This window comes from Anolis sagrei, chromosome Y (assembly GCF_037176765.1).
Source record: "Anolis sagrei isolate rAnoSag1 chromosome Y, rAnoSag1.mat, whole genome shotgun sequence".
NCBI lineage: Eukaryota > Metazoa > Chordata > Lepidosauria > Squamata > Dactyloidae > Anolis > Anolis sagrei.
In genome coordinates, this window is record NC_090035.1 from 70,013,541 (window position 1) to 70,025,645 (window position 12,105).

The 12,105-nt window shown below is 43.6% G+C and overlaps 1 protein-coding gene across 1 annotated transcript in view; it reads right to left on the minus strand.

Moving 5' to 3' along the window:
• Nucleotides 1-4,598: 4,598 nt before the first annotated feature.
• The window catches only part of LOC132780152 (probable ATP-dependent RNA helicase DHX34), a 34,730-nt gene continuing 27,223 nt past the window's right edge, over nucleotides 4,599-12,105 (minus strand). Inside the window, exons 16-17 of the mRNA XM_067461897.1 lie at nucleotides 11,236-11,377; nucleotides 4,599-6,812 (exon numbers count right to left, since the gene is read on the minus strand). Of these exons, the coding sequence (XP_067317998.1) occupies nucleotides 6,661-6,812; nucleotides 11,236-11,377 (294 nt within the window). The 3' untranslated portion in view covers nucleotides 4,599-6,660. The remainder of the gene's footprint in view (nucleotides 6,813-11,235; nucleotides 11,378-12,105) is intronic.

Below are 12,105 nucleotides of genomic sequence, written 5' to 3' on the forward strand. Positions count from 1 at the left end.
GTTCTTGTAAACAGTGCAACCATTATTATTTTACTATAAAGAAAAGCCTTCTAAGGAAGAGATAACATTGGTCTGTGTGTGAGAGAACGTCTCAGTGGAAGACTGTCTCAGTGATAGTATGCCTCACTGTGGGAGAGTGTCAGGTAGGCTGCGTTATGAGAAGGCCTTGTGTGAATCTCCAGTGTGAAGGTTAAACTTTATTTGTGTCATGGAAACCTTGTTCTTGCAACCATTTTATTTTGCTATAAAGAAAAGCCTCCTAAGGAAGAGATAACATTGGCTTTTGTGAGAGAGAACGCCTCAGTGGAAGACTGTCTCAGTGGTAGTAGGCCTCATTGTGGGAGAAAGGCCTCATAGTATGAGGTAGGCCTCGTTATGAGAAAGCCTCGTGTGTGAAGCTCCAGTGTGAAGGCTGAACTTTATTTGTGTCATGGAAACCTTGTTCTTGTAAATAGTGCAACCATATTATTTTGCTATAAAGGAAAACCCTACTAAGGAAGAGATAACATTGGTCTCTGTGTGAGAGAATATCTCAGTGGAAGAATATGTCTCAGTGGCATTAGATCTCACTGTGGGAGGTAAGCTTCAATATGTGTGGTAGGCCTCGTTATAAGAAGGCCACATGTGTGAAGCTCCATGTGAAGGCTGAACTTTATGTCATGGAAACCTTTTTCTTGTAAATAGTGCAACCATATTATTTTGTTATAAAGGAAAACCCTCCTAAGGAAGAGATAACATTGGTCTTTGTGTGAGAGAATGCCTCAGTGGAAGAATGTTTCAGTAGTAGTAGGCCTCACTGTGGGAGAAAAGCCTCAGTGTGAGGTAAGCCTCATTATGGGAAGGCCTTGTGTATGAAGCTCCAGTGTGAAGGTTGGACTTTATGTCATGGAAACCTTGTTCTTGTAAATAGTGCAACCATATTATTTTGCTATAAAGGAAAACCCTCCTAAGGAAGAGATAACATTGGTCTGTGTGTGGAAGAATATGTCTCAGTGGTATTAGGCCTCGCTGTGGGAAAAAGGCCTCATAATGTGAGGTAGGCCTCATTATGAGAAAACCTCATGTGTGAAGCTCCAGTGTGAAGGTTGAACTTTGTTCTTGTAAATAATGCAACCATATTCTTTTGATGTAAAGAAAAGCCTCCTAAGGAAGAGATAACATTGGTCTGTGTGTTTTTCTTCTTTTTTTTACTTTGGGTTACTGGTGCTGGGTCACGCTACTGCTAATAAGTTACTCTGTGTATTTATGGGGAGGGTCTTCCGTTAAGAGGTCCCCGGTGGCGCAGTGGGTTAAAGCACTGAGCTGCTGAGCTTGATGATCGAAAGGTTGCAGGTTCAATTCCGGGGAGCGGCGTGAGCTTCCGCTGTCAGCCCTAGCTTCTGCCAACCTAGCAGTTCGAAAACATGCAAATGTGAGTAGATCAATAGGTACCGCTCCGGCGGGAAGGTAACGGCGCTCCATGCAGTCATGCCAGCCACATGACCTTGGAGGTGTCTACGGACAACGCCGGCTCTTCGGCTTAGAAATGGAGATGAGCACCACACCCCAGAGACAGACATGACTGGACTTAATGTCAGGGGACCACCACACCACCTCCGTTAAGAAGCCCACTCGCCCAACAAATCTAACTGTACCCCATTCACCTTGATTTCTAAATGGCAAAAGCCAGGCCTAGAGTAAAGGCCAGCTCCAAGTCTAGGGCAGAATGCTGGCACCATGTTGGCATCTCTCATCCGTGTTTGTACCCCTTTCGTCTCTGCACAACCAGGGACTTGTGCCAGCCCTGTGACACCAACAGCAATGCGCTCGCTATTGATTCCTCCCTCGACATGCAGCGTTCCTTGGCGGAGATTTATCCGGCCACCTCTCTAAACCTGTCAACTGTAACAGAGCAGAGCGATGAGTTACGTACCTGCCCTTAAATCTCCACAACCATATATTTTCATTTATGTTCCCCCAGGGTCCCTCTTGCAGCCAAGGGTTCTTCTGCAATCACAGGGAGCTTCTTTGAATTGGGAGTGGGGGGAGGCCTGCACAGCTTTATAGGGAGGGGTTCAGCTAATTATCAGAACAGAGGCCATCGTTTGCTAAAAACACCAATAACAAGGGGGTGAGTGGTTACACCAGGCATGGGCAAACTTTGGCCCTTCAGGGTGCTTTGGACTTCAACTCCCACAATTCCTAACAGTCTACTGGCTGTTAAGAATTGTGGGAGTTCAAGTCCAAAACACCTGGAAGGCCAAAGTTTGCCCATGCCTGGGTTTACACCAGGGCTTCCCAACCTATGATCCGTGGACCACCACTGGTCCTCAAGAACTAAAATATGGTCCGTGGCTTCACCACTACGACACCATTGCAACAAGAGTGACTGGTCTTGCAAAACCCTCTTATAGTGCCGAGGCTTATTAAATACTAGCAATCCCCTGCCACGTGTTGCTGTGGCCCAGTCTGTGTATGTGTTTTGTGTTTGTGTATATGTGTGCATATATATTTGTGTATATATGTGTGTTAGCATATATGTGTGGTTTTGTGCATGCATTGTAATGTAATTTTTTTTTTGTTTTTGGCTTTTAAAGTCTCTTCCACTGCGTTTTCCAGTGTTTTTATGAGTGATGGTCACTCGTTGGCCTGATAGGTGTATTGTGTCCAAATTTGGTGTCAATTTGTCCAGTGGTTTTTGAATTATGTTAATCCCACAAACAAACATTACATTTTTATTTATATAGATTAGCTGTACTGCTACGTGTTGCTGTGGCCAACTTTGCCTCCCTCTTAATCTCCTTCTTCCTCTCCTTCCCTCCCTATTTTTCTTTCCTTCTCTCCTTCCTTCCTTCCTTCTCTTCTTCTTCCCTTCCTTCCCCTTCCCCCTTTTTTCTTCCCTTTTCCCCCTTCTTTCTTCTCTACCTATTCTTGGACTACAACAGCAGCCCTCCTGATCAATCTATCTACCTACCTATCTCCATCTAATCTCTCTATCTGGAGGATTGCTGGAAGTTACAGTCCAGGAATAGGAAATTGGAAATATGCAGGGATTGGGATGCTCTCAGAAATCCAAGAAGAAAGCTTGCAGCTTGAAAGCAGTGCATTTGGATCATCCTACTCTCCTAAAGGGCCTGATTAAGGGAATGCTGGGAGTTGCAGTCCGGAAGAGGGTGTGGATATGCTATTGTGTGTTTTGTTTGCCAGGGGAGTCTTTTTTTTCACATGCGCTGTAGCATCTTTTAACCTTTTTTTTTGGCTTTTTAATTCCTTTCTGTTGTGTTTTTCAATGCTTTTATGAGTGATGGTCACTCGTTGGCCTAATAGATGTATTGCGTCCAAATTTGGTGTCAATTCGTCCAGTGGTTTTTGAGTTATGTTAATCCCACAAACAAACATTACATTTCTATTTATATAGATGGTTTTCTGTGGCCAAGCAGATGGTGACTACTGCATAGCGTATGTTCTGTATCAAAAACTAGAGCTGATGTGGTCTATCCAATGCAATTTCCTAAATCAGCATCCCAAATAATGAAATAGAATCTACAGTTGACGAAAAACTGATTTGTAGCCCTTTTGGTACTAATGTTGGAGAGTGGTGCCTGGTCAAAGTGGTCCCTGGTTTACACCATCAGTCTTCCATTTTTGGTTGGGCTTACTAAAAGGGTTTTTGTAGTTATATTTAACTTTGTTGTTGAATGCCTTCAAGTTGCTTCTGGCTTATGGTGACCCCATCACAGGGATTTATGAGCAAGAATTGTTCCTAACGTCCTCTAAGGCTGAGAGAGTGTAACCTGCCCAAGGTAGGCTTTCATGGCTTAGCAGGAATTCAAATCCAGAGCTTTGTCAAATACTTAAACCAATACACCACATTGGTTTATTATACCTAACAAAAGGGATATTTTTATTACTTTTTTTACAAAATAGTATTTTTTGCTGAAATAGTCCACATACAAAAATATAGTCACCTATTGTAGAGCCTTAGTGCTCAATGTTTCACATCCATTCATGGCTTAGCTGTGGCAGAATTCCATCTTGCAATGTTTCATCAGGTCTTTTGAGGAATGATTGCTTCAAGGCCTTTAATAATGTGTTATAACAGCCATATTTGTCATATTTTATCCTTTTTAATGGGCTTGGTTTTCAAGTGCTTTTCATAGTCTAATTATAACTTTGGTGTGACGTAATGTTTGAGCTGTCTCCATTTCAGGTTTTGCAAGCTCCATTGTGTCCCCCAGCCTGGGGAAATGGTGGAACATAAATAAATATTACGATGATAATAACCGTAATGACCACGGCTGTTTTCGAAGGATACTTTGGGATGGGCGAGTGGAAGGAAATGCTTTGGTTCTGGCTTGGCAACATCGCCACCTCCAGGACCAAAGTGAGACTGGTGCAAGGACCAGAATCCACACCTTGGCAGCAAAATCCAAGAGTTTTCAACCATTGCTTCCCATGGGACTCAAAAAGAGAAAAAGTGGAACGAAAAAAAAGTTCAACACAGGAACCCAATGAGGATTGGTGCAATTTGTTTTAAAGCAGACTGGCTGACGTGAAAGACTGCCCATCTTTATTTTCCAGTGTCCCAGCACTAAATTTGTGCTGTTTGACTATAGCTGTTTCTTTCTTTCTTTCCAATGGGTTAAGGACCATCGTTGAATAGCACTGTTTTAAAGTACAATAACCTATATCCGTGGTTTTTCTTAACCACCCACAGAACCATAGAAATCTAGAGTTGGAAGAGACCTCATGGGCCATCCCATCCAACCTCTTGCCAAGAAACAGGAAAATCTCATTCAAAGCACCACTGACAGATGGCCACTCAGCCTCTGTTTAAACACCCCCAGAGAAGAAGCCTCCACCTCACTCTGGGGCAGAGAGTTCCACTGCTGAACAGCTTTCACAGTTAGGAAGTCCTTCCTCGTGTTCTCCTTTTCTGTAGTTTGAAGCCATTGTTCCGTATCCTAGTCTCCAGGGCAGCAGAAAACAAGCCTGCTCCCTCCTCCCTATGACTTCCCCTCATATATTTATCCATGGCTCTCATCATGTCTCCTCTCAGCCTTCTCTTCTGCAGGCTAAACATGCCCAGCTCTTTAAGCCGCTCCTCATGGGGCTTGTTCTCCAGACCCTTGATCGTTTTAGTCGCCCTCCTCTGGACACATTCCAGCTTGTCAACAACTCCCTTCAATTGCAGTGTCCAGAACTGGACACAGTAGTCTGAACAAGGCAAAATAGAGGGGTAGCATGATTTACCTGGATCTAGACTCTAGACTCCTATTTAAGCAGGCCAAAATCCCATCGGCTTTTTTAGCTGCCTCATGACATTGTTGAGCCCCCAATGGCACAGTGGGTTAAACCGCTGAGCTGCTGAACTTCCTGACCAAAAGGTCACCGGTTTGAATCTGGGGAGCAGGATGAGCTCCCGCTGTTAGCCCCAGCTTCTCCCAACCTAGCAGTTCGAAAACATGCAAATGTGGGTAGATCAATATGTACCTCTCCGGCAGGAAAGTAACGGCGCTCCATCAGTCATGCTAGCCACGTGACCTTGGAGGTGTCTACAGACAACGCCTGCTCTTGGAGGTGTCTACAGACAACGGTTGAGAAATGGAGATGAGCACCACCCTCCAGAGTCGGACATGACTGGACTTAACTATTACCTTTTATGACATTGTTGGCCCATGTTTAACTTCCTCCCCACAAGGACTCCAATATCTTTTTCACACATCCTGCTGCCGAGCCAGGCATCGTCCCCTATTCTGTCTCTTTGCATTTCGTTTTTTCTGCCTACGTGGAGTATCTTGCATTTATCCCTTTTGAACTTCATTTTGTTAGTTTTGGTCAATCATCTCTCTAATCTGTCAAGATCAATTTGAATTCTTCTGCTATCTTCTGAAGTATTAGCTATCCTTCCTAATTTGGTGTTGTCTGCAAACTGGATGATAATGCCTTCTAACCATTCACCCAGGAGGGGAAAATAACATCTATAGGAATTTTCCAGGTCCTTCAGGCACACTTCCCCTAGAAGTTACACTGGAGGACATACCAAATTGAAAGATCCAAGTATTTCTCGCAGAATAAACCCACTACAATCAAACGCATTTTTGCTCTTGCTGCTTGAAAAATAACAATTCCCCCTCCCCATCGAAAACATAAACACTAGGAATCTGCAGACAGTGCAGATACCTGTCTCCAAACCCAATGCCATATGTGGCAAGGCTGCCACTCAGTGTCCAAAATCAGACAGTGCATCAGGAGAAACGACTCTACTGCCAGCTGAAGGAAGGAGCTCCCGCAAGGTACTGGTCCAATGGGAATGGTGGCGGGAGAGCCAAGAGGACACAAAACATCCCAATCAGGCCAATTCACAGCTTGTTCAATGGTCAGGAATTCTAGGAGTTAGAAGCCCAAGCATCTGGAGGGCTGCAGATTGAAGAGGTCTGAGCTAAATGTTTTGCCCCAGTAGGAGGCATCCCATCAAACAGCCCGCTGGATTGATAAACAGCAGGCAGCTTCAGATATTCATTCCTGTACACACATAACACTGACACATTTTCGCAATGCCCTATTCCCAAAACAATCCAGATTGGTCTTAGCCCCAACCAAGAAGAGTGACATCCAGATGGGTTGGGAAAAGCACCCTGCCTGGGTTTCCATAACAGTGTCTCTCTCCCTTTGTCACTCTCAGGAGGGTGCCGTCTGGTGCTGCTTCCGGTGCCGCAGGATCTCTGTGGGCGTGAGAAGTAGGTCCTGCTGGCAGACGGCACAGTGGTACGGTTGCTGCAAGGCGGAGGAAGAGCCAGGAGTAGGTGCCACCGTTGCATCATCGGAAGGGTCTGTTGGAGGAGACAGAAGGAACGCAGGATGAGCAAATGCCTCTCCTCTTCCACCAAGAATAAAAAATAGAGCTTGGAAGAAACTAGCGATAAGACATGAACTTTCCAGTTCCTCTCTTTCATATTATTGGAAGAAATACAGGATGGGTGATGCCTGCCTTGACAACACATACATATAAAAATGTATATGTTGTGTTAACAGTTTATGCCTATGTTTTTGTTTTATATTGTACGTTTCTGTATTATTTTGCATATGTGGAAACCGCTCTGCGTCCCCTAGGGGAGATAGGGTGGTATGAATTATAATGAATTATAATGTAACTATCTGATATGCAGGATATATTTTCATTCACTGGACCAAATTTGGTACAAATACCCAATACATTTGAATACTGGTGGGGTTGGGGAGGGATTGATCTTGTCATTTGCGAGATGTAGTTTCTGGGATTTATAGTTCACCTACAATTAAAGAGCATTCTGAACCCCACCAATGATAGAATTGGGGCAAGAATAGAATTGGTACATAGCAAACAAAAAACACCGAAAGGGTTTGGTGGACATTGACCTTGAATTTTGGAATTGTAGTTCACCTACATCTAGAGAGCACTGTGGACTCAATGATGGATCTGGACCAAAATTAGCACAAATACTCAATATGTCCAAATGTGAACACTGGTGGAGTTTGGGGAAAATACACCTTGACATTTGGGAGTTGTAGTTGCTGGGATTTATAGTTTACCTACAGTCAAAGAGCATTCTGAGCCCCACCAAAAATAGAATTGGGCCAAACTTCCCACACTGAACCCCCATGCTTAGAAGGGACTCGCTAGTACAAGCCTCCCTGCAGCCTGGCACGCTCTCCCTCGCCCTCACTTCTGCACCACACTGCCATGCGCTGTGCACACCTCCTCTTCCTGCCCTGCTTGGAGTCTCAGAAACAGCCATCTCCTTGCCTGAGAGGCCAGCCAATCACATCAGAGGAGGGCTTTTGGTGGAAGGTCTTTGGCAACCCTTCTGAAACCCCCTCGTGGCCTCCCCCCAGGTTCCTGGCCCCCAGATTGAGAAACGCTGGTCTAGATCGAGGGAAGGCATTGTGCCTTTCTATTCTGCTTTGGTGAGACCTCTTTACATAGAATACTGTGTCCAATTCTGGGCACCACAGTTCGAAAGAGATACTGATAAGCTGGAAGGCATCCAGAAGAGAAAAACTAAAATTATCAAATGTCTGGAGACCATTAATTCCTTTGAGAAGCATCTTTAAAAACTGGGTACGTTTAGCCTGCAGAAAAAAAGGTTGAGAGGAGACATAATAGCCATGTCTAAAGATGTGAAAGGATGTCATAAGGAAAAGGGAGCAGGCTTGTTTTCTGCTGCCCTGGAAATTAAGACTTGGAGCAATGGGTTCAAATTATAGGAAAAGAGATTCCATTTGAACATTAGGAAGAACTTCCTGACTGTAAGAGCTGTTCAGCAGTGGAACTCTCTGCCTCGTGGTGTGGTGAAGGCTCCTTCTTTGGAGGCTTTTAAACAGAGGTGGGATGGCCATCTGTCAGGGGTGCTTTGAATGAGATTTTCCTGCTTCTTGGCAGAATGGGGTTGGACTGGATGGCCCATGAGGTCTCTTCCAACTCTGAGTCTTTATGCATTTTTCTCTTTCTTTTGAAATGGGGTGGGAGATAAATATTTTAATAACTTGTATTGAATAATATTATCTGCTGTAAAACAAACACTGTATAACAAATGTATTGAATTATGATAAAATAATTAAAAAAAATTTAAAGGAAGAACTTCCTGGCTGCGAGAGCTGTTCAGAAGTGGAACTCTCTGCCTCAGAGTGTGGTGGAAGGTCTTTCCTTGGGAGCATTTAGTCAGAACTTTCTGGCTGTAAGAGCTGTTCAGAAGTGGAACTCTCTGCCTCAGAGTGTGGTGGAAGCTCTTTCCATGGAAGCATTTAGCCAGAACTTCCTGGCTGTAAGAGCTGTTCAGAAGTGGAACTCTCTGCCTCAGAGTGTGGTGGAAGCTCTTTCCATGGAAGCATTTAGCCAGAACTTCCTGGCTGTAAGAGCTGTTCAGAAGTGGAACTCTCTGCCTCAGCATTTAGCCAGAACTTCCTGGCTGTAAGAGCTGTTCAGAAGTGGAACTGTCTGCTTCGGAGTGTGGTGGAAGCTCCTTCCTTGGAAGCATTTAAACAGAGGCTGGAACACACACATTGAGATATACAAAATGTGAGATTCGCATGCTCCCTTGACACCTTGAAGGGGAGAGTCAAGAATTGACCATAAGGTCAAAATAAGGAAGAGACATATTAAATTCTAACTATTCTGAATCAAGAAAAACTTTAGAAACTACAATATTCTTAAGCTCTTGGGAATCTCAAGGAAAAGCAGATCAGGCAGTTCCAGAACATCTTGACCTCAGCATCCAACTAACTGGCACTTTCTATTAATATCAATAACAACCTGAACTGTAAGAAAAAGGCTCAAGACATATAATGTTTATATGTGACTCATTTGGTAATTTTTGACTAAGGATAAGTGAATGGTGTTTTTATCCAGTAACCTCCTATACATTCTTGCATGCCGTTGTTAAGTAAAATTTCCAAAACTGTTATAAACAGCGAAGCATATGCTTCGTTCGATGCCAGATTGCTCAGACAGAATAATGACATCTGGACTGGCAACATGTCTTCAATTCACCATTGCTTCCATTCGTAAATACCAACATTGGGAAGATTTCCCCTTCAAACCCTTTCCTGACAAGAACGTAATCCCAAACCAACAAAGAGGCTTTTTTTCCAACTGTGGAAAGTGTTAGGGAAAACTACCCTAAAATTAAAGCAGAGCATCCAAAAACATAAACAGGATACAAAAGTTGAGCATCAGCTCACAGCATGCAAAGGGTGAAGTGCCATGTGATGTGGCTGTGAAGAATTCAGAGCTTAGGAGGCAAATATGCAGAGTCCAATCATAGAAATCACAAAAGGTATATTTACAATAATTCTTCTCTGTGGTGGCCCCCCGACTCTGGAACTCTCTCCCCAAGGACATCAGACAAGCCCCAACGTTGGCAGTCTTCAGGAAGAGCTTGAAGACGTGGCTGTTCCAGTGTGCCTTCCCAGAGTAGGAAACTCCAAGTCCCAAATGCACTTTACTAGAGATTTAAGATTGTCTACAAACCGCACCTATTATTTATTGTTGTATTTGTTATACTGTTGTTTTATTGATGTGTTGGCCTTGGCCTCTTGTAAGCCGCACCAAGTCCTTCGGGAGATGTTAGCAGGGTATAAATAAAGTTAATAATAATAATCTCCAAAAAGTATTCATTTCACCTGGTCATGCCCAGCATTTTTAAATTTTTTAATCATTACATTTAGCCTGGCCTTAGTTTTAAATGCGTCGTGGTGTTATTGTCTAATGTGTATTGTTATTGTTTTAATGCTTATTGTTTTCTTTTTATAAGTTTATTTATTGTTGTATTTGTTGTGTTGTTGTTTACTGTTGTGTTGGGCCTCGGCCTCTTGTAAGCCGCACCCAGTCCTTCAGGAGATGTTAGCGGGGTATAAATAAAGGTTTATTATTACTATTATTATTATTATTATTATTATTATTATTATTATTATTAGAAATAACTGCATTTCTTAATAATCAGGAACTGGGTCTGAGCTACTCTAACACCCATCTCTTCTAAGGTTTCAAGAGAGGGAAAAACTCAATCACTGCATCTCTTCTAAAACACAAGAAGAGAGAGATCTCAAAGCACACAACACATACTTTCCATACTAACGTGTAAGAAGGCAGAAGTAAAAAAAAGATTGGAGTAGAAAAGTATGCATTTTAAACAACCAATCAGAATGAGAGCAGAAAGAGAGAAGAGAGGGTTTTTCCGTGTCAGGAACGATTTGAGAAACTGCAAGTTGCTTCTGGTGTGAGAGAATTGGCCGTCTGCAAAGGCGTTGCCCAGGGGACACCCGGATGTTTTGATGTTTACCATCCTTGTGGGAGGCTTATCTCATGTCTCTGCATGGAGAGCCGGAGCTGACAGAGGGAGTTCATCCACGCGCTCTCCAGATTCAAACCTATGACCTGTCGGTCTTCAGTCCTGCCAGCACAAGGGTTTAACCCACTGTGCCACCAGGGGCTCCAGTGATATTTTTTTTTTGTCGTGTCAGGAGTGACTTGAGAAACTGCAAGTCGCTTCTGGTGTGAGAGAATTGCCGTCTGCAAGGACGTTGCCCAGGGGACGCCTGGATGTTTTGCTCCAGTGATGAAAAAGATACATTCCCAACTGCCATACAGGAGACATGGGGGAAGGGAAACCCTTAGTCTATACTAAGCTAACTAAACTGTTCCTCATTGAGAACTTGAGACTTGGGCAGTGTGGGGTTGAATTCCAACAAAAAGAATTCCAAATACAAGGGTCTCACCTCCAGGGCTATTCTCGGTTTCTGGAACTTGACAAGTATCTTCATGGGCCACCCGCTCCAGGGGAGTAAAGGGCATGTAGAGGCCACAACGTGGACATGTCCAGAAACTGCGTAGGCACTCACTGTAGAGGTCACCCTCGCCCTGCAAGACAACCCATCAGGATGAGCACCCAATCCACTAAACAGGTCCGACAGAAAGGTCTTCACGTCTCTCACAGTTAAGGGATTGCAGACACAAAGACACATACATACAGTTGATTATTATTATTATTATTATTATTATTATTATTTCGTATCAAAAGCATTGCATAAATTAGTACAAAACTAATAAAAATAGAAGGAGCACAAGCAGCTAAATATTTTTTGACCAAAAATGGGCAACAGCAACAGCATTAAGTTCTTGTGGGTTTTTTCGGGCTATATGGCCATGTTCTAGAGGCATTTCTCCTGACGTTTTGCCTGCATCTATGGCAAGCATCCTCAGAGGTGAGGTCTGTTGGAACTGGGGAAAAGGGTTTATATATCTGTGGAATGACCAGGGTGAGACAAAGGACTTTTGTCAGTTGGGCTAGGTGTGAATATTTCAACTGACCACCTTGATTAGCATACAATGGGCTGACTGTGTTTATAACAGACAACAGCATTGTCTGTAGCCTCCAACAATTCTTCCTCTGTACATGAGGCAGGGCATAGTGGACAAGCATACAGAGGCATAGCTGTCTCTTCTGCTCCACAGTCACACAAGGTGAGGAATTCTTTTAAGTAGTGCCATTTTTCCAGGTTGTCTTTTGATCTGCCCACTCCGTTTCTGAGTCTGTTAAGAGACTTCCAAGTTACCAATTCTTGGTTTGCCCCTGGAAGAAGACTCTC